Source organism: Zootermopsis nevadensis, unplaced genomic scaffold (assembly GCF_977971745.1).
Source record: "Zootermopsis nevadensis isolate Lab colony 2312 unplaced genomic scaffold, Znev_1.0 Znev_ptg000008l, whole genome shotgun sequence".
In the NCBI taxonomy this organism is placed as follows: Eukaryota; Metazoa; Arthropoda; class Insecta; order Blattodea; family Termopsidae; genus Zootermopsis; species Zootermopsis nevadensis.
This window is the reverse complement of record NW_028259140.1, coordinates 16,582,111-16,606,334: the sequence shown is the minus strand read 5'-3', so window position 1 is coordinate 16,606,334 and position 24,224 is coordinate 16,582,111. Positions and strand designations below refer to the sequence as shown.

Here is a 24,224-nt window from a genome sequence, read left to right as displayed (position 1 = left end):
ACGAAGTGTTGGTATTCATATTAAGATCTTTTTCCACATCCTTGGCTTGTACTGTGAAGGATCTACGGAATATAAACATTGTTCCATCTACTTTTTATCCCAATCTTCTCTGCCTCTGAATTTTTTTTATTTTGCCAATATTAAGCAAACAGGTTCTTACTCCATCAAAACAAATTCCAAGATAGAACATTCTATCAGGCTATGACCAGTCAGTTCCATTCCTTTGTAATTTATTACTAATTAACATATCACTTGACACTATAAGTCTGAGTAATTGACAGTTGTTAAATAAACCTAAAATCAAAGGACTACATAATAGAAAATGACCTCAAAAGAGAGTTCTTTGCTTAATGAAGCTGGAACAGGGCAACAAATGGTGAGATCTTACATTCTCAAAACAGCTAATACGAAATTGACTGTCTTCAGAGATGTAGCACCTTGTAGTCTGCAATAGACTGACTGAGATTTTAGAGGTGCTCACTGACTTGAAAATCTGGATGACAAGTACACGAATACCCTAACACCACAAATAAAAAAGCAACTGCAGAATGACCTTGCCTGATAGATGATGAATATGTGAGAGTGAGATCATTGTTTTGATCCCTACATGTTCCCAGGTCTTTTCAAGAATGTGTGGATCTCACTGTCTATCTGCATAGTTTCTTTTAAGGTTTGGATGGGTAAGTTGGATAATTATTTAGTTGAAATTTCTAGAGGCCAGTTTAACTCTCATAATTTTTCTAGAAAAGAACTGCGTTCCATCTCTTCAGTTTTACAATAACTTATGTACAGTAATGGCTACATATTCCAAATATTTAAAAACAAGTAAAATCTAGTGTTATGTTACTGAACAAAGCAATCAAATAGCAAAATATAATTTTTGTTCCTACTATGTCTTAACAGTCAAGAAATGAACGAACCTGGAACATACACTTACACACTGCACACATGCATGAGGTGACATTTATTCAGAATCTTAGAGCAGACAAATATTGTGATGATGACGACTACTATTCAGGCTGTCAACCATGATTTACTTAACAATTAATTTACGGTAGTCTACACACAGGCAAAGTGGACAAAACAGTTGCTAAGACTCTTAACTCGTCAAGTACGTGACACAAACTCAGTTCTGTCCCTGAATACTGATTGTTGAGCAGTTCCGGTCCCCAAACTTGGCACCATTCACAACACAGCCCTCGGCTCGCAGCACCACACTGGACTGCTCGATGGCTTCTTGCTCTCAGTATCTCGCTAGTTCCCCCACTATTCACTTTACTGGGCCACGGTGGACCCGCGCTGGACCACCAGCACTCAAGGTGACTTTTATGTGCGGCAGTCTGTTCTTTGAAATTTCCAGGCTAAGGATCTCCCATGTTCACTTACCTGAACCTTCCTTTTGGCGAGGGAACACTACATCCTGGAACATTCCGTGATGGCCGCACCCATATCCGCTAGTTAAGGAGAGGGGTAGGGCGGCCCCACCCCTCCAGTGTGAGCCATCTGCCCATCTGGCGTCACATCACAATATCTTATATCTGACAAGATCCAATGATGTCTCTGTAGATAAATCTGACAAAGGATATATATATATACAGAGGGGCCCAAAAAAATGTATACACACTTTAATAGATGTTATCTAAGGACTTTTTTCGAAGTTGAATCGAATTACGGTAGCAATGTGTAGTATGATGTTCTCTCAAAAGATGTCGTTAATCACATGAATGCTAGGGTCACCATGCGACCGACAAGACAGTCAAGAAATTGAAATGTCATGCACAGCAATCCCAGTGGACACTTTGGCCAACGCTGCTCAAGCAGTAGTTCGCCGAAATCAGAAATGTCTGGACACTAATGATGACCACTTTGAGCACCTGTTGTAATTGTAGAAGTCAAACATGACTTATAGTCATCCCTTGATGTCTGTATAAATTTAGTATTAAAGCTTTTTTATAAAGGGTTTTGTTCTGTTGAAGTGTGTATACACTTCAACAAGTAATATATATAATATAAATTATATGTAATATATATTACATAGTGATATGGACACTATGTAATATATATTACAAGATCAGTGATGATGAGAACACTCTACTTAGTGAATCCACACATCACAAATGTGGATCCTCTCCATGAGATATGCTTTGATGTGTCTACATATGACCTCTCGGAATGAATGATTTATTACACACATAAGATGAATATGGATGCTGTACACTGTGCAGCTGTTGATGTTTCTTAAGTCCCCCTTTTTGCTGAATGAGTTACTGCAAACACCACAGGAATATGGATGCCATCCACTATGTATGCATTGATGTATCTTCAGACTACTTCCGTGATTGAATAATTTATTACACACATCACAGTCTTATGGAAACTCACCACTATGTGTGGACAGATGTCTCTTCATATGATCTTTCCGACTGAATGATTTATTACACACATCACAGGTATAAGGACATTCTCCACTATGTATGCGTTGATGTATCTTCAGATGAGTCCTCTGATTGAATGATTTGTTACACACATCACAGCTATAAGGACATTCTCCACTATGTATGCGTTGATGTTTCTTCAGATTACTTCTCTCACTGAATGATTTATTACATACATCACAGGCATAAGGACATTCTCCTGTATGTATGCGTTGATGTTTCTTCAGATTACTTCTCTTACTGAATGATTTATTACATACATCACAGGTATAAGGACATTCTCCACTATGTATGCGTTGATGTTTCTTCAGATTACTTCTCTCACTGAATGATTTATTACATACATCACAGGTATAAGGACATTCTCCACTATGTATGCGTTGATGTTTCTTCAGATTACTTCTCTCACTGAATGATTTGTTACACACATCACAGGTATAAGGACATTCTCCTGTATGTATGCGCTGATGTAATTTCAGATGAGTCCTCCGACTGAACGATTTATTGCACACAGGACAGGAATATCGGCGTTCACCATGTATGCGTTGATGTGTCATCAGATTACTACTGTCATTGAATGATTTGTTACACACATCACAGGTATGAGGACATTTTCCTGTATGTATGCGTTGATGTGTCTTCAGATTACTACTGTCATTGAATGATTTGTTACACACATCACAGGTATAAGGACATTCTCCACTATGTATGCGTTGATGTATCTTCAGACTACTTCTCTGATTGAATGATTTACTACACACATCACAGGCATATCGACGTTCTCCTGTATGTATTCTTTGATGGTTTTTTACATTATTCTGACTGAGTGCTCTATCATAGATATCAAAGGACTGTGGATGATCTTCACCATGCACAAGTTCATGTTGATTGAATGGACTCTGTTAAAAAAAGGAAAATATATTAAAATAAACAAAATGGAAAGAAATAAGTTGAAAGTAAGGTGTAAAATGTCAATCAGTATTACATAAAACCAGTCCAATTACACGACCACAATTTATTGGAAGGTCTGCTATATAATCCAAAAATCATGTGCCCTCCTTGAAAACAGGTTTAAAACAGCTCATTCAGTATGGGATGTGACAACAGTCTCCAGCATTTGAACCCAAACCTGAGTCTCAAAATTCAAATTATGCTGAAACCTTGAATATTGGTCACTCAGGTCACTTAGTTCTTACCCTGTAGTAGGTCTGCATCTGAACTTGTAGGTGAACAATGTTTTTACTCATTGCGATGGCAAGATGTTATGAATGTGCCACTTCATTTAGATTCTGGCTAGTTGTACAAAGCTAGTTTTCTAGTCTGGCCTGGAGTTTGACACACATCAACTGGACTGTTTAATAATATAAGGATATTTATTAGGTTCAAGAGTGTTATGTTTTGGAAGCATGGAATAGCATAAATTTACTTAAGCCAAGTGTACTCCATAGAATCTCTTTCCATAACTTCCAAACTCAAGGTTTTTTCACCAAGACATGCACGTTCTTAGAAAAACTCCTGAAAATTCATTACACTATACTCACCTCACATTCAGCCTTTATTGTTGGAAATGTTATTTGCACAGGATCCTCTTCCACTTTTATTTCTGTCACACCTTCAACTTCTACTTTGATGTGCTGACTTCCATCATGAGGAGAAATTAGACATGTTTCACTACACGAATCCAATACAACTTCCTGTAAATTGATGCAGTCCTGTAAAAGCGCCATCACGCATATTAAGTATCTCAATTTTATCACAAGGAAATGTCTGGGTACTTGGAAAAACCAATAGAGAATAAAAGTTCATAATGAAATGATAACCACAATATACACCCGAGATACAAGCAAAATACGGGAATATGTCATTCACTGCTCTATAAAAACACAAGAAATTCCGTGAAAACTTCTTGAGAAGCTAATAGTTGCTTAGTTGACCAAGAAATCACCTTGATGATGGAGCAAGTAAGCAGCTGTGAACCATCAGTAACTTTTTTTAGTTTACATGACACAGCAGCCCAGAGAAAGGCCATATTCAAAATACAGTAGATCACCGCTTATACGGCAGGTTAGGGACCAGACCCCCGCCGTAAAGCGAAAATCGCCGATCTTTGCCTTATTTCACTTGCAAATGCATATCAAAGCCTAATGAGATGTTTACACTATCACATAGTAAGTGCACAATAGCGCTAGACCTAAGAAAACGATATGAAAGTAAAATGAATATCAGTAGTACACACATTGTGGCTCGTTTGATCTTCAATCCACACAACTAAAAGTTTTTCTATGTCGGCAATAAGGCTATCTCTTTTTCTTATGACTTTAGAGTTCATTCGTGTGGCACTTTTAATTTCATTTAACACTTTCTCCTTAGCGTTCACGATGGCACTAACAGTTTGGCGAGCTAGGCCATAGACATGCCTTGTTCACGAAGTTTAATCATATCTAACTTGGCATTTAAAGTAAGAGGCTTACGACTCCTCTTTTTATCGCTACTACCCTTAGATGCCATTGTAATTACACTGTAGTAACACAAAAATATTACATAAATATACAGGTTGTAATAACTTTGAAAAATTGCCAGAAATACGGAGAGACGCGTAGCGCACAAAAGCTGTAAACAGACTGAATCAGCGACGAGAAAATGGCGCCGGATGCACTTCTCTGACTCAGCTGTTGAGCACCGTATTAGCGGATTGCCGAAAAGCGGGGCCCTACTGTATAGTTTATTTCAATCACAAAGATTTACCTGGAAAAAAAAAGCTTACCCTGGGTTCAGCCTTCATTATGGAAAATGCTGATGGTATGTAAACCTTATCAGTTTGCAGGCCAGTGGAATGTTATTCACTCAAAACATCCTCATCATTATCTACAGAGATTTTTTCAACATTCTCCAATAAAAACATAAATTACACATAACTCATTCAGATGATACAGTTCATATGAATTATATTCATGTGCAAAAAGGAGACAGTATGCAGAATATAGCAGATTCCACATTGGAACTTCTGAAATTCTGATATCATAAATGCAGGGATTCAGAAATGGAATAGGGGTTGCCCACAAACTGACAAAAGTATTTTCAGGATAAACAGCTATCTCACAGGTCTTTTTCACAACAAAGCTGCTGAAACATGAGAATCTGTGGCTATATTGTATGCTGTAAGAAAATAAATTAGCCTTGTTTGCTGAAGCACGGACTTTACAAGTAACCTACAGCTATAATGCCAAGATACACGGCTTGTTAAGCAGGTACCCCTTATTAAGTCCTGATGCATACAGCTCTTTCACTCTGTAGTTACATTTTTTAAGTAAGTTTTATGGTTGCTTGGTGAAGCACCTCCTTTTCTACATTTGTTGAAGGCCCAATTTATTCAATGGCTCCTACAAAATATCTACTCTAATCTGACTCATATTACTGTCTTCCTCTTATCACCTAGTAAGTGCAAGATAATGGATACATACACACAATTCAATTTAGGCTATGCAATATGGTCCAGTACTGACGATTTTGTGACTGCAGGAGCATAAGAGGTCAAATTTATTAAGCAGCAAATATGCTGTTTCTTTATACCTGCTGCATGCAAATGAGCATTGCACACTCTCAAAACTGGATGTCATAATAAGACTGACTTATACTGTAAGAACGACTGAGAAGGCCACGTCTACTCTCATGGCTCTCAGACAATACATGCACGTAAGTGCATGTGCAAATAAGAAACACAAAAATCAGCTGAAAACAAAGTTTACCTTGGGTTCAGTCTTTACTGTGGATGGTACGTAGAACTCATCAGGTATCATGACAGTGGAATCATCTTCACCAACATCTTCTGTTTTGATTATGTCAACATTCTGCAGTAAAATTATCAATTAAACATAATGATTTCAGATAATACAGTTCACATGCTCTAAAGACATGCGGCAAAGCTGATTCCACGTTGCTATTTTTAAAATTATGTTAAATGCAAGGCTTCAAAAATATAATAGGAATTCTCTCAAACTAACATCAAGTCTTTTCAGGTTAAATTCTATCTCAATATTATTTCTCATATTAAAAATTCTGAAACATGAGAAATTTTGTGCGCTGCAAGAAACCTCACTAACCTTGTGTTGCTGGAACAAGAAATTGAAAAGATCTTACTGCGGTAAAGGCAAAGAACATAGCCTGTTAAGAAGGTACCCCACATACACAACTCTTTAAGAGTTACATTTCTTAAGTAAGCTTCATGGTTGGTCAATTAAGCATTTTATGATATTAATTCGTTTCAACTGGACACAGTTAAAAGTAGTTTTGTCCTGTTCTGCATCATTCAGAAATGTGATAAACTCTACTTAATAATTACAATGTTGAATTTCTTAACGTTCCTATGAGTTAGTTTCACCTATTGTAATGGAAAACTTATTAAGCTATGATTATGTGAACGTCAGCAGAGTGACACATGCATGAGATGAAAGTTATATAGGCTAACTCAATCTCACTGAAATTTATTACTTGAAATTCACAATATGAATACACTAAACCCATCTAATGTACAAATATTCCTGTAGACTTGAAGAGACAGAAATTAAAAAATAACACATTCTTCTCAAAAAATAATTAATTCTGTGAGTGAGTTAGAGGTTTTAAAGTTCTCATAGCTACGAGTATTTACACGGCTGTCTTCTGGGCTGTAGTGCCATCCAGTCTGGTAGAAGTTTACTAATGTTTCAGATATACTAGCTGCCTCTATCATCATCGCCCTGATAATGGATGTAGCAAGTCCTCTGAAATGTCAGTACACTTCTACGAGACTACACAGTGCTACAACACAGAAGACAGTTCAGTGAATAAGTTGATCGATTACATTAATTTTCATACATAAACACTCACCGAGGTCTCCTTCAGAGATGGAATTCCATCACATCTCTGCAGTATAATTCGTGGTACTCTTGTTAACCTGGAACATCTCTCCATGTTCTGAAAGGAAACATACTGATTACATGAAGTGTTTAAAGATACAAAGTTCAATGGTAAAAATGATTTATTTCTAATAGGCACTCACCCTTCATTCAGACATACTGCAACTTCAATAACTTGACCCTAGACCACCACTTATCGGGCTTCTTTAATAATACAACAGAGACTGACATGTCTAATGGATGGAGGGAAAAAAGACATAGTTTATTAAAATATGTGACATATCAGAAAGATCATGCCTGAAAACGAATGCTCAAAAGTTTACAAAATCACAATGAGAAGTGACAGAAAATATGATCTAAGGCGACCAAACTGCAGAATAATAAGATTAGTAACATCACACACTCCAAAGGCACTTGCTCCTGACATTTTCGTGTCAAAACATGGAAACAGTAAAAGAGATATTTTTGGTCCAATATGTGACAATGGCCTATGGAGAATTAGAATGAATATTGAGCTGGAGAAGCTGTTCAAAAGCTCAGATATTGTAGCTGTAATAAAGGCAAGGAGGATAGAATGGCTTGGACATATACTCTGAATGAGTAATGATAGAGGATGTAAGATGATCATCAATAGTAAACCTCCTGGCAAATTAAAGAAAGGAAGACCGAAACCCCAGTGGATCGAAGACGTGGAGTCCGATCGTAAGAGGCTGGAGAAGAAAAGCTCAGAATAGCAAAGACTGGGCATCGATCACAAGAGAAGCCAAGGCTACACTGAAAGGGCCGTAGTGCTACAGAAGAAGAAGAAGAACATTTCATGAACTGAATAAAATAAGGTGATAGACAATTAATAATATCCAAATAAAATATTATAATAATATAAAGTTCTACACTATGCAATTTGCTCCACCCTCCTGTTACCATCCGACATGTGACAATTTTTTCCTCAGGAGTTTGTTCTCAAACACTCTGAAACCATATGACATTTGAAGTTTTCACAGTGGTGAAAATGCCATCAAGAACGTTTTTAATAACCTGTACTATCATGGTCATAACACAAGACAAACAGAATTTATTTATATTCCATAGATCCTTCATAGGCCTAAGCTGCAGATGTAGAACATATTACAGAACAAATACAATACTTGTTTCTAATACAAATATAAATTATAGTTATGACAGTGATTCAGTCAACTACAGTTTTACAGCAAAAATACACATGGAAGCATGGCCTCTAATGCTTACATATATTTATAATAGCTGAGAATTTTTGGTAAATTATTCAATGGAGTACGAGTGAGATAGGATAATCTGTTAGAGCTTGCTTAGACTTATTTATATTGCAATCTGGACTTTATATAATGGGAGGAAGATTTCTGCATAGCTTAATTACAGTACAGTAAACTTCTTGTTGATATTTACTGAGATTAGTGTTTGGCACATGAAGGTTATAATTCCATCTTGTACTTACTTTTTACTTTTGCATAAAGATGCGTCTCTGCTATCAAACTTGTACTTGAAATTAAAATTATAATACTTTTAGAAACAGTAGAATTTACTTATTGAGTTTCGAACAACACACAGAAAACCAAATTAATTTATTCACATTACCCTGATCCTCCCACTGTAATTCACGCACAAATTGTACAACTGTGGATTTGTAGCAATCACGTCGATTAGAAATTACTGCCTTCGTCTATAATGCACAGTGTAAGAGTCTCAGATATATTTCTATTCTATTCTACCTTCATAAAAGCTGAAAGATGAGCAAGGTTTCCTTTTTAGCCCATTAATTTCAATCCAACACACCGCTAAGTAAGGGTACGCCACACTGCACGCCTTTCGCTTGGCGGGAACGTGATTGTAACAAACAACAGAAACCAAGGGTCTAGTACGCGACTGTAATCTTAGACTGGCAACGAACGTAGCAAGTCTAAACTATCTTTCCTTCTTCACACTACTTCCGTAATCCATGGTTGAAAAGAATACAGTCTTACACTTGTAAACAATATTATCACAATACAAGAAAAGGATCATGATGCCGAGGAGGGCCGCCAGATAATCGACAAAAAGCGTTGGACTAAGGGAGGTGGCTACGATAGCAGGCAACATTCCGTGGTCAGGTTCAGGTCACAGTTAATTATCCTCTGGGGAATTAATCTGCGTAAGGTTTCGCGGCTGGGGTAAATTATATACCTTCGTTTTCGTTAACAGGTATTCTTGAACAATTAGTACAGAAAGATTGTTATATTATAATAGTAGGTGACTTTTAACATAAATACTCAAGAAGATGGGTGTGACCACAAACAGTTACTAATGTTATAAATGTTTTTAATCCGACTACGACAATAAATATACCCACTCCAATAACTGAAAGTATGGCAACAATTATCATTACTCACATGCTTTCACACTGCGATTCCACTGATGTAATGAACAGCCTAATTTCAGATCAGTATGCATAATGAGTGACTTCTCTGTGATAGTCAATGTCGGAAAAGTACTTACGACCTGTGTTTTCTGCTGTTTCTAATGTTCATATCATAGAGTAGAGTAGAGCAGTGTTTATTTACATTCCATAGATCCTTCTTAGGACCAACCAAAGGATGTAGAACATGTCATTTCATACAATATACATACACTTCACAACTTTCAACACAAGAACAAGAACGTATTTCACATATCAATGTACATAAATTTCAGATTCTGCAATACAAGTATGAAAAATAATTTTACAAATTAATATACATAAAACTCAGAATTTTAAACTTGCTTTACATATACGTAGATTATGGATATAAAGCTTAAACATTTTCAGCATAGATGAAGTCATCTACAGAATAGAAGGTGTGAGTAAAGAGGTAATCTTTCAATGCAGGCTTGAATACCTTTATATCATAATTTAGACTTTTAATTGTTGGTGGAAGATTATTAAACAACTTGATACCTGTATAGTACACTCCTTTCTGATATTTAGTAAAGTTAGCATTTGGCACATATAGATCATGTTTACGTCTTGTATTTAAATTATGTACATCTGTATTTCTTTTAAATTTATCCATGTTTTCCACCACAAATGATAGCAAGCAGAGTATAAATTCACTCGCAAGTGGAAGTATATTAAATTTACGAAATAATTTTCTACAAGATACCCTGCTTTTGACACCAACCATTATTCTAATTATTTTCTTTTGCATGTAAAAACTTTATTACTGTCTGTTGAATTTCCCCAAAAGATTAATCCATATGACACCACAGAGTGAAAGTATGCAACGTAAACTAGCTTTAAAGTATCTATTGTCATGAGTGGTACGACTGTTCTCATGGCAAAGCATGCAGAACTTAATTTGGGAATAATATACTCAATGTGTTTCTTCCAATTTAAGGTACTGTCGACTTGTAAGCCAAGGAATTTGTTTGTTTCAACTTCCACAATTAATTTTTCTTCAAAACCTATATTTAACCTAGGATATGTCTTGTGCTTAGTAACAAATTTTATGCTCTAAACCATTTGTTTATGTTGGCAAAGACATCATTCATGATATTTTCAAGATAGATCAATTCTTGGTGTGCAATACTGATACTTGTATCATCAGCAAAAAGAATGGGTTTGGATATAGAGTTCACAGTTGCCGGCAAGTCATCTATATATATGAGGAAAAGTAAGGGCCCAAGAACTGAACCTTGTGGCACTCCGTGATTTACGATACCCCATTCTGAATAGGTATTATGATTGGTAAGGGGGCTTTCAATTTCTACTTTCTGCCTTCTATTATTTAGGTAGGATTTAAACCATTGTCCTGCTATACCTCGAATCCCATAAAATTTCAGTTTCATTAGTAATATTTCATGGTTTACACAATCAAATGCCTTGGCGGAAAGTGGGTTAAGTGGTATCATTTTAATAAATGTAGCAACGTATGTGAGGAAAAGATACCTAATAATGAATGGTTCTGGGTTTTTGGTCATCACACGATGACTTGGTAAATGTGAACTTAAATACACAGCACTTTAATAGCGATGTTCTTCGTAAGTTGTTCGAGGAAATATCGTCTTTGTGTGAAATAATATCTGTTCTACAGAATGAAAGTATACAAGATACGCGTTTTCAAGTAAACGAAATTGGCTGCGTGATGCAGCTAAAGGAAGTGAGAAAAGAAGGAAACAGGCGACTCAACCGTTTCTAGTTACGAGAAACAAATTTGGTGCACTAAGTGAAGTTGTTGATGGGACTCAATCAAGGAAAGCTTTAAGTTGCCCAAAGGTAAATGCTGTGAAAAATAAACTGATGTTCTACAGTGATATTCATACGTCACTCATTAAAAACCATGTTCATGTCTCAGTGTATGGTGTAGTGAGGCCTAGTGCTAAGATAAAAGGTGTATTGAAGAATTGTTTAAGAGATTGTTCATCATTAGGCTCTAGAGGACCATGTAGTAATTATGGGAGGTACCAATGACATTGCTAGAAATGAGACAAAGAATTGTATAAATACTACAAAGCGAACACTTGCTGCACTAACCAGTACGAATGTAGTAGTTTTTAATATACCAATTAGGAATAATTTAGTAAAAGACTCGGTAGTCAATAAGGAAAGCAAATATGGATGTAAACAAGCTGTGTAAAAGATTTAGAAATGTAAAAGTGCTGGACTGAAGCAATATAAGTAGAGCTTGTCATACAAGGCATGGACAGCATTTAAACAGAGTAGATAGAGTATGTCACTGAATAAATAAGTAAAATAATAGAGAAATCAACTCTGAAGTGATAGCCTTAGGTTTTTTAAGTCAGGGAAACCAATAAAAAAGACTGGACCACAATGGCTCCAGTCATTACAAAATAAAAATAAAACTCAATCCAGTCAACAATTTAAAATAACACATCAAAATGCACAGTATCTCAGAAATAAAACTGATCTATTTACAGCATTCCTCCAAACTAAAACACCAGATATCTTGGCCAGTTCTGAACATGGTCTTAAAGATGATGAAATAATTCAATGTACATTAGAAGGTTACACTGTAGATTCACGCTTCTGTAGAAAAGAACATAAAGGGGGTGGGATAGCTATTTATAGCTCTAAGAATTTATTACAATATAAAACAGTGAAATGGATTACAGAAAAATTATAGAAAAGACTTTTGAGGTTGCTGGTATAGAACTAACAGGTGAAAGAAATAATAATAATAATTATTTCATTATATCGATCTCCAAGTGGTGTATTACATGAATTTTTCATACAGGTAACAGGTATTCTTGAGCAATTAGTACAGAAAGATTGTTATATTATAATAGTAGGTGATTTTAACATAAATACTCAAGAAGATGGGTGTGACCACAAACAGTTACTAATGTTATAAATGCTTTTAATCTGACTATGACAATAAATATACCCACTCGAGTAACTGAAAGTACGGCAACAATTATAGACCAAATCATTACTAACATACCTTCACACTGCTATTCCACTGATGTAATAAACAGCCTACTTTCAGATCACTATGCATCAATTAGAGAAGGCATCTTCCCATCTACATTAAAAAAATCAGTTGTTAAACCAATTTACAAATAAGGGGCAAAAGAAGATGCAAATAATTATCGTCTAATTACTCGTGTTCCAGCTCTTTCAAAGGTTCTGGAAAAGGTAATAGCTAATCAGCTAATTTATTTCTCAGATAAACACAATATATTTAATAAATCTTCAAATGATCCAATTGCTGCAATCATTGAAAATCTGAATAATAAAATATGCAATTGTGTACTATTAGATTTATCAAAAGCATTTGATTGTACTGAACATAACACCCTCATGGATAAATTATACCAATATGGAGTTCGTGGCATACCAAATAAGCTAATCAAATCCTATCTCACAAACAGAACACAAGTAAAAGTCTCACATGTAGCAAACAATCAAATGAAAGAATACTTGTCAAGTTGCCTTCCTGTTAGATATATGGTGTTCCTCAAGGTTCTGTCCTTAGTCCATTACTTTTTATTTTGTATGTAAATGATATTCCACATGTAACAAAATGCAGAATATTAATGTGCTGATGACACATCAATACTGAACATGGGTCGGGATATGAATGAACTCCAAAAGGTAACTTTAGATAATAGACTTGGTAGAGCAGTATTTTGAGATAAATAATTTATCTAAAACCCAACTTAAAAAATCACATTCTTTTCTGCATAAAACAATGTAGGCAGGAAAGTAATCTAAATTTTTTAATAAAGAACAGGGAAATAGTTAATGTAAAAAGTAATAACTTCCTGGGGGTTGTGATTGATTGCACCCCGAGTTGGGAAGTACATATCGAAAGAATATGTTGAAGAATTAGCCGTAACCTATTTATAATTAATGGACTCTCTAAAATAATTAATCTAAATGAAAGAAGAATGTTGTATCATGGTTTGATTCATTTCTTTTTGTCTTCCGCTATCGTCGTATATGGGGACAGAGTGCCAAAGTACTCACTCGACGAATTTTTACTCTTCAAAACAGGGCAGTAAGGCGCACAGCAGGTTTAAAACCAATGGAATCGTGGAGGGGATAGTTTGAGGCATTTGAAGATATTAACAGTATACTCGTTGTACATTGAAGAAACCATTTTATATGCAAAAGAAAAGTGTGTCTGCACTGTAAACAACAACTATATACATATAACACAAGAAATAATAATGACCATCATAAATACGTACACAAGTTAGAACTTTATAAGAGTAAACCATAAGTAGCAGGTTGTCGGCCTACCATAATAAAACAAATAAAAAATAACAATCAGTTTAAGAAGGAATTGAAGGACTCTCTTATTAAGGGGTGTTATTATTCACTAGAAGACTTATCTTAATGAAGAATTTTCAAATATTGGCTACTGATAATCTATTGTATGTAATGCTAAATCTCCAATGGGATTATATCGTAATCATTATAGTAGTTTGATAATGTATAATATAGATTGACATATCCTATATCAATGTATTTTTGATCTACAGAAAAAATAAAATATTGTATTCTACAAACAATTAATTTTAGATCAATATTCAACACTGCAAGGTATGCAATGAGTTAAAAGAAATGTGCTTGTTACGCAAGGATTAAGTAACCATTACTCTTCCATTTGGCACATTTGGCACATTTGTAACATTAATTTCAGTGATTAAGCCAGCATTGAAAGATTCTATTTTTTTGTCACTCCTTGCACACTAGAATTTATTTCAATTGAAACTTATGATATATAGTAAATAGTTGCTACAACTACGCAGTCATATTTGTACGAAGTGTTGGTATTCATATTAAGATGTTTTCCACATCCTTGGCTTGTACTATGAAGGATCTATGGAATATAAACATTTTTCCATCTACTTTTTATCCCAATCTTCTCTGCCTCTGAAATTTTTTTCATTAAGCCAATATTAAGCTAATAGGTTCTTACTCCATCGAAACAAATTCCAAGATAGAACATTCAATCAGGCTATGACCGGTCAGTTCCATTTCCTTTGTAATTTATTATTAATTATCATATCACTTGACACTATAAAGTCTCAGTAATTGACTGTTGTTAAATAAACCATAAATCAAAGGACTACATAATAGAAAGTGACCTCAAAAGAGAGTTCTTTGATTAGTGAAGCTGGAACAGAGCAATAAACGGTGAGATCTTACATTCTCAAAACAGCTAATACGAAATTGACTGTCTTCAGAGATGTAGCACCTTGTAGTCTGCAATATACTGACTGAGATTTTAGAGGTGCTCACTGACTTGAAAATCTGGATGAAAATTACACGAATACCCTAACACCACCAATAGAAAAGCAACGGCAGAATGACCTTGGCTGATAGATGATGAAGATGTGAGAGTGAGATCATTGTTTTGATCCCTACATGTTCCCAGGTCTTTTCAAGAATGTGTGGATCTCAATGTTTATCTGCATAGTTTCTTTTAAGGTTTGGATGGGTAAGTTGGATAATTATTTAGTTGAAATTTCTAGAGGCCAGTTTAACTCTCATAATTTTTCTAGAAAAGAACTGTGTTCCATCTCTTCAGTTTTACAATAACTTATGTACAGTAATGGCTACATATTCCAAATATTTAAAAACAAGTAAAATCTAGTGTTATGTTACTGAACAAAGCAATCAAATAGCAAAATATAATTTTTGTTCCTACTATGTCTTAACAGTCAAGAAATGAACGAACCTGGAACATACACTCACACACTGCACACATGCATGAGGTGACACTTATTCAAGATCTTAGTGCAAAAAAATATTGTGATGATGACGATTATTATTTAGGCTCTGTCAACCATGATTTACTTAACAATCAATTTACGGTAGTCTACTCGCAGGAAAATTGGATAAAACAGTTGCTAAGACTCTTACCTCTTCAAGTACGTGACACAACCTCAGTTCTGTCCCTGAATACTGTCTGTTGAGCTGTTCCGGTCCCCAAACTTGGCACTCTTCACAACACAGCCCTCGGCTCGCAGCACCACACTGGACTGCTCAATGACTTCTCGCTCTCACTAGCTCACTATCTCGCTAGTGCCCTCACTGTCCACTGTCCACCACTGTTCACATTACTGTTGCACACTGGACCACCAGCACTCGAGGAGATGACTTTTATGTGCGGCAGTCTGTTCTTTGAAATTTCCAGGCTAAGGATCTCCCATGTTCACTTACCTGAACCTTGCTTTTGGCGAGGGAACACTACATCCTGGAACATTCCATGATGGCCACACCCATATCCCACATCCGCTAGTTAAGGAGAGGGGTAGGGCAGGCCCACCCCTCCAGTGCGAGCCATCTGCCCATTTGGCGTCACATCACAATATCTTATATCTGACAAGATCCAATGATGTCTCTGTAGATAAATCTGACAAAGGATATATATATATATATATATATATGGACACTATGTAATATATATTACAAGATCAGTGATGATGAGAACACTCTACTTAGTGAATCCACACGAGATATGCTTTGATGTGTCTTCAGATGACCTCTCGGAATGACTGATTTATTACACACATCACAGGAATATGGCCATTTGCCACTTTGTAAGCGTTGTCGTGTCTTCAGATGAGCCCTCTGACTGAATGATTTACTACAAGCATCACAGGAATATTGACGCCGTCCACTGTGTATGCCTTGATGTCTCTTCATGTCCCCCTTGCACTGAGTGATTATTACATGCATTACAGGCATATGGACGTCCAAATTATGCACACGCTGATGCACCTTAAGATGACTGCTCAGAAAGAAAGATTCATTACCCACATCACAGCAATATCAGCGCTTACTGCCATGTATACGTTGATGTATCTTGAGGTCCTTCTTACTAATGAATACTCTATTACACACATCGCAGTCTTATGGACGCTCACCACTATGTATGGACAGATGTCTCTTCATATGATATTTCCAACTGAATGATTTGTTACACACATCACAGGTATAAGCACGCTCTCCAGTATGTATGCGTTGATGTATCTTCAGATGAGTCCTCTGATTGAATGATTTGTTACACACATCACACGTATAAGGACATTCTCCAGTATGTATGCGTTGATGTATCTTCAGAGTACTGCTCCGACTGAATGATTTGTTACACACATCACAGGTATGAGGACATTCTCCACTATGTATGCGTTGATGTATCTTCAGATTAGTCCTCTGATTGAATGATTTGTTACACACATCACACGTATAAGGACATTCTCCACTATGTATGCGTTGATGTATCTTCAGAGTACTGCTCCGACTGAATGATTTGTTACACACATCACAGGTATGAGGACATTCTCCAGTATGTATGCGTTGATGTATCTTCAGAGTACTGCTCCGACTGAATGATTTGTTACACACATCACACGTATAAGGACATTCTCCACTATGTATGCGTTGATGTATCTTCAGAGTACTGCTCCGATTGAATGATTTGTTACACACATCACAGGTATGAGGACGCTCTCCACTATGTATGCGTTGATGTATCTTCAGATGAGTCCTCTGATTGAATGATTTGTTACACACATCACAGGTATAAGGACGCTCTCCACTATGTATGCGTTGATGTGTCTTCAGACTACTTCTCTGACTGAATGATTTACTACACACATCACAGGCATATCGACGTTCTCCTGTATGTATTCTTTGATCGTTTTTTACATTATTGTGACTGAGTGCTCTATCGTAGATATCATTTGAATGTGGATGATCCTCACCATGCGAAATTTGATGTTCATTCAATGGACTCTGTTAAAAAAATGGAAAATATATTAAAATAAACAAAATGGAAAGAAATAAGTTGAAAGTAAGGTGTAAAATGTCAATAACTATTACATAAAACCAGTCCAATTACACGACCACAATTTATTGGAAGGTCTGCTATACAATCCAAAAATCATGTGCCCTCCTCGAAAACAGGTTTAAAACAGCTCATTCAGTATGGGATGTGACGACAGTCTCCAGAATTTGAACCCAAACCTGAGTCTCAAAATTCAAATTATGCCGAAACCTTGAATGTTAGTCACTCAGGTCACTTAATTCTTACCCTGTAGTAGGTCTGCATCTGAACTTGTAGGTGAACAATTTTTTTACTCATTGCGATGGCAAGATGTTATGAATGTGCCACTACATTTAGATTGTGGTTAGTTGTACAAAGCTAATTTTCTAGTCTGGCCTGGAGTTTGACACACATCAACTGGACTGTTTAATAATATAAGGATATTTACTAGGTTCAAGAGTGTTATGTTTTGGAAGCATAGAATAGCATAAATTCACTTAAGCCAAGTGCACTCCCCAGGATCTCATTCCATAACTTCCAAACTCAAGGGTTTTTTACCAAGACATGCACGTTCTTAGAAAAACTCCTGAAAATTCATTACACTATACTCACCTCACATTCAGGCTTTACTATTGGAAGCGTTATTTCCACAGAATCCTCTTCCTCTTTTATATCTGTCACACCTTCAACTTTTACTTTGATGTGCTGACTTCCATCATGAGGAGAAATTAGACATGTTTCACTACACGAATCCAATACAACTTCCTGTAAATTGATGCAGTTCTGTAAATCCGCCATCATGCATATTAAGAATCTGAATTTTTTATCACAAGGAAATGTTTGGGTACTTGGAAAACCATTAAAGAATAAAGGTTCATAATGAAATGATAACCAGAATACACACAGGAGATACAAGCAAAATATGGGAATATGTTATTCACTTTTCCATAAAAACACAAGAAATTCAGTGAAAACTTCTTGAGAAGCTAATAGTTGCTTAGTTGACCAAGAAATCACCTTAATGATGAAGCAAGTAAGCAGCTGTGAAACATCAGTCACTTTTTTAGTTTACATGGCACAGCAGCCCAGAGAAAGGTCATATTCAAAATATAGTTTATTTCCATCTTCATGGTTTCAGAAACTTCGTGGGAAGAATAAAGATTTCCGAACTGAACGGTAGCAAGTATTCCTCAAATTGAATCTGCTCTTCATTCCTCAGAAAAGAAACTCAAGCCAACCTGAGCCCCTGCCCATCACAGCCCATGCGTCACTGTATGTGCACACACAGGAACAACAATCACAAAAATTTACCTGGAAAAAAAAAAAGCTTACCCTGTGTTCAGCCTTCATTATGGAAAATGCTGATGGTATGTAAACCTTATCAGTTTGCAGGCCAGTGGAATGTTCTTCACTCAAAACATCCTCATCATTTTCTACTGAGATTATATCAACATTCTGCAATAAAAACATAAATTACACATAACTCATTCAGATGATACACTTATTATGAATTCCTCTTATCACCTAGTAAGTGCAAGATAATGGATACATACACACAATTCAATTTAGGCTATGCAATATGATCCAGTACTGATGATTTCTTGACTACAGGAGCATAAGAGATCAAATTTATTAAGCTGCAAAAATGTTGTTTCTTTATATCTACTGCATGCAAATGAGCATTGCATACTCTCAAAACTGGATGTCATATTAAGACTGACTTATACTGTAAGAATGCAAGCACATGCTGTCCGCGAGCCACGAGAGTAGACCTGATATCTTTGAGGGAGGTGGGGTAGAATTCTGTGCTACTAGCGGGCCGAAATACACCCGCAGCTTATACAGACCGTAAGTTGTGAGCTAATGTACTGACTGACTGATGGCACAATGTTCTTAGATAAGGAATGCAGAGCATGCACAGAACCGACTTTCCCCCTGCCACACAAGCAACGACTGATAAGGCCACATCTACTCTCGTGGCTCACCGACAATACATGCACGTAAGTGCATATGCAAATAAGAAACACAAAAATCAGCTGAAAACAAAGTTTACCTTGGGTTCAGTCTTTACTGTGGAAAATGATGATGGTGCATAAAACTCATCAGGTATCATGACAGTGGAATCATCTTCACCAACATCTTCCGTTTTGATTATGTCAACATTCTGCAGTAAAATTATCAATTAAACATAGTGATTTCAGATAATACAGTTCACAAGCTCTAAAGACATGCGGCAAAGCGGATTCCACGCTGCTATTTTCAAAATTATGTTAAATGCAAGGCTTCAAAAATATAACAGGGAATTCTCTCAAAGTAACATCAAGTCTGTTCAGGTTAAATTCTATCTCACTATTATTTCTCATATTAAAAATTATGAAACGTGAGAAATTTTGGGCGCTGCAAGAAACCTCTCTAACCTTGTGTTGCTGGAACAAGAAATTGAAAAGATCTTACTGCGGTAAAGGCAAAGAACATAGCCTGTTAAGAAAGTACCCCACATACACAGCTCTTTAAGAGTTACATTTCTTAAGTAAGCTTCATGGTTGGTCAATTAAGCATTTTATGATACTAATTCGTTTCAACTGGACACAGTTCAAAGTAGTTTTGTCCTGTTCTGCATCATTGAGAAATGTGATAAACTCTACTTAATAATTACAATGTGGAACTTCTTAATATTCCTATAACTTAGTTTCACCTATTGTAATGGAAAAAACTTATTAAGCTATGATTATGTGAACGTCAGCAGAGTGACACATGCATGAGATGACAGTTATAAGGGCTAACTCAATCTCATTGAAATATATTACTTGAAATTCAGAATATGAATACACTAAACCCATCTAATGTACAAATATTCCTGTAGACTTGAAGAGACAGAAATTAAAAAATAACACATTCTTCTTACAAAATAATTAGCTTCCTGGTCATGTAAATTCAGTGAGTGAGTTAGATTTCATGAAGTTCTCACAGGAACGAGCAACTAATGTTTCAGAGATACTAGCTGCCTCTATCGTCATTGCCCTGATAATGGATGCAGCAAGTCCTCTGAAATGTCAGTACACTTCTACGAGACTACGCAGTGCTACAACACAGAAGACAGTTCAGTGAATAAGTTGATCAATTACATTAATTTTCATACATAAACACTCACCGAGGTCTCCTTCAGAGATGGAATTGTAGCACATCTCTGCATTATAATTCTTGGTACTCTTGTTAACCTGGAATATCTCTCCATGTTCTGAAAGGAAACATACTTATTACATGAAGTGTCTAAAGATACAAAGTTCAATGGTAAAACTGATTTATTTCTAATAGGCATTCACCCTTCATTCAGACATACTGCAACTTCAATAACTTGACCGCAGACCACCACTTATCAGACTTCTTTAATAATACAACAGAGACTGACCAGTCTAATGGATGGGGGGAAAAAAGACATAATTTATTAAAATATGTGACATATCAGAAAGATCATGCCTGAAAAGGAATGCTCAAAAGTTTACAAAATCACAATGAGAAGTGACAGAAAATATGATCTAAGGCGACCAAACTGCAGAATAATAAGATTAGTAACATCACACACTCCAAAGGCACTTGCTCCTGACACTTTCGTGTCAAAACGTGGAAATAGTAAAAGAGATATTTCAGTTATTTGAAGGCTGTGCTAATGCACGTGCAGAAGTGGAAAAGTAAGAATGAACAACATGACTTTTCATCATCTGAAAACTTGTCAATCTAGAGAGAGGAGGAGAAACTATATACTTCATTACAAAACAGTAACATAATGATAAGTATTAAAAGACATTAACATTTTCCACCTTCCAGAATAATGTCCATGTTATTAAAACTGACAACCTTCATCTCAAACAATCATAAATAAAGTAATGTATTCATTTTCTGGATATTGCTGATCAAAAGTACCCCTCTAATAACACTTTTCACAGTTATATTACCCTGATGCATGCTTAACATTAGTCTGGGAGATAAGTAATCTAAGCAGCCACAACTAATGCGCCAACACACAGCACTCACTTTCACAACGCCCATCCCAATACAACTTAAAGGACACATCTGTGACTAGTTTTGCTAATTATCTCTTCCTTTCAAATTTTATAACTACAATATTCTGTGAATTTCTATTCTCCCGTACCTGGGATACATGACCCTGAAATGTTCAACACTGTAACATTTGATGAGCTGAATAAAATAAGGTGATAGAGAATGAATAATATCCAAATAAAATATTATAATAATATAAAGTTCTACATTATGCAATTTGCTCCACCCTCATGTTAAAACCCGACATGTGTCCAATTTTCCTCAGCAGTTTATTCTCAAACACTCTGAAAGTATATGACATTTGAGGTTTTCACAGTAGTGTAAATGCCACCTGTACTACTACACAGCATCATAACCTAAAAAACCAAGTCAACACTATGAATCTAGTTTCTTCCCTTAGGGTGAGAGTCAAAGACACATTCATATAAAACAAGACAAATAACAGTGTTCATACTTTAACCCTTATGATTTTACACATATATCTGTAAGATTAAACATTCTTAACTATGTTGTGGAAAGCTAAAACTTAACACAGAAGTTTATATGTTTCTATAAACCAGCTCAATCAGATGACAAATTACAAATGATGCAAACAAAACATATTTGCAAATATATATATAAAATCTCAATCACAAATGGCAACAGACAAACAGTAAAGTTACACCAAATCATGGTCATAACACAAGACAAACAGAATTTATTTATATTCCATAGATCCTTCATAGGCCTAAGCTGCAGATTTAGAACATATTACAGCACAAATACAATACTTGTTTCTAATACAAATATAAATTACATAGTTATGACAGTGATTTAGTCAACTACAGTTTTACATCAAAAATACACATGGAAGCATGGCCTCTAATGCTTACATATATTTATAATAGCTGAGAATTTTTGGTAAATTATTCAATGGAGTACGAGTGAGATAGGATAATCTGTTAGAGCTTGCTTAGACTTATTTATATTGCAATCCGGACTTTATATAATGGGAGGAAGATTTCTGCATAGCTTAATTACAGTACAGTAAACTTCTTGTTGATATTTACTGAGATTAGTGTTTGGCACATGAAGGTTATAATTCCATCTTGTACTTACTTTTTACTTTAGCATAAAGATGCGTCTCTGATATCAAACTTGTACTTAAAATTAAAACTATAATACTTTCAGAAAGAGTAGAATTAACTTATTAGGTTTCGAACACACAGAAAACCAAATTAATTTATTCACATTACGCTGATCCTCCCACTGTAATTCATGCATATATTTGCACAAATTTTAGCAATGGCGTCGATTACAAATGACTGCCTTCGTCTATAATGCACAGTGTAGGAGTCACAGTTATATTTCTATTCTACCTTCATAAAAGCAGAAAGATGAGCATGGTTTCCTTTTTTTCCATTAATTTCAATCCAACACAGCGCTAGGTAAGTTTACCGCCACACTACACGCCTTTCGCTTGGCAGGAACGCGATTGTAACGAACAGAAACCAAGGGTCTAGTAGGCGATCGTAATCTTAGACCTGCAACGAACGTTGCAAGTCTAAGTTATCTTACATTCTTCACACTACTTCCGTAATCCATGGTTGAAAAGAATACAGTCTTACACTTGTAAACAATATTATCACAATACAAGAAAGACTCATGATATCGAGGATGGCCGCCAGACAACCGACAAGAAGCGTTGGATTAAGGGATGTGGCTACGATAGCCAACAACATTCCGTGATCACGGTCAAGTCATATATAATTATCGTCCGGGGAATTAATCTCCGTAAGGTTTCGCGGCTAGGGTAAATTATATACCTTCGTTTTCGTTAACAGGTATTCTTGAACAATTAGTACAGAAAAATTGTTATATTATAATAGTAGGTGACTTTTAACATAAATACTCAAGAAGATGGGTGTGACCACAAACAGTTACTAATGTTATAAATGCTTTTAATCTGACTACGACAATAAATATACCCACTCCAATAACTGAAAGTATGGCAACAATTATAGACCAAATCATTACTAACATGCCTTCACACTGCTATTCCACTGATGTAATAAACAGCCTACTTTCAGATCACTATGCTCAATGTACAACTATTAATATGACTATACCACAACAAATTAGATGCTATAGAGAGGCCAGCAATGTATTAGGCCTTTGCTCTTTAATACAAAATGAAACTTGGACTTTAGTGTTCTGGGAAAATGATGTAGAGAAAAAATGGGATTCTTTCTCTAGTATTTTTAACTATAATTTTAATATAGCCTGTCCAAAAGTTAGAAGAAATATTGTAAGTGCTTAAATGTTCCTTGGATAAATATTGATGTTACTACAGCAAGAACAAAATGAAAAAAATTATATGATCTTAAATGCAAAGTAAGATTCAGGGACATAGAGACAAGTATAAAATATATAAAAAGAATACAATGTAGTAATAAGAAATGCAAAAGCAAACTACATCCAGCACATTATAACTAGTGCAATTAACACTCCTAGAGTATTGTGGAAATTTGTAAATAGAGAAAGAGGCTCTTGACTTGCAATAT

General features: G+C 35.6%; 2 protein-coding genes across 5 annotated transcripts in view; both read right to left on the bottom strand.

The window, feature by feature from the left end:
- Positions 1-9,712, bottom strand: part of LOC147874552 (uncharacterized) — a 56,175-nt gene extending 46,463 nt beyond the window's left edge. Inside the window, exons 1-3 of the mRNA XM_087345292.1 lie at positions 9,076-9,712; positions 7,302-7,388; positions 6,182-6,283 (exon numbers count right to left, since the gene is read on the bottom strand). Of these exons, the coding sequence (XP_087201418.1) occupies positions 6,182-6,283; positions 7,302-7,388; positions 9,076-9,081 (195 nt within the window). The 5' untranslated portion in view covers positions 9,082-9,712. The remainder of the gene's footprint in view (positions 1-6,181; positions 6,284-7,301; positions 7,389-9,075) is intronic.
- LOC147874551 (uncharacterized) overlaps positions 1-23,400 on the bottom strand; it is a 43,622-nt gene extending 20,222 nt beyond the window's left edge. The window contains exons 1-6 of one of the 4 annotated variants that reach the window (XM_087345298.1): positions 22,780-23,399; positions 20,774-20,860; positions 19,676-19,786; positions 18,955-19,077; positions 18,235-18,405; positions 15,714-17,591 (exon numbers count right to left, since the gene is read on the bottom strand). In XM_087345298.1, coding sequence (XP_087201424.1) covers positions 16,707-17,591; positions 18,235-18,405; positions 18,955-19,077; positions 19,676-19,786; positions 20,774-20,857 — 1,374 coding nt within the window. In that variant the 5' untranslated portion in view covers positions 20,858-20,860; positions 22,780-23,399 and the 3' untranslated portion in view covers positions 15,714-16,706. The other 3 variants (XM_087345297.1, XM_087345299.1, XM_087345300.1) reach the window with 3 other exon arrangements.
- Between the last annotated feature and the right edge of the window lie 824 nt (positions 23,401-24,224).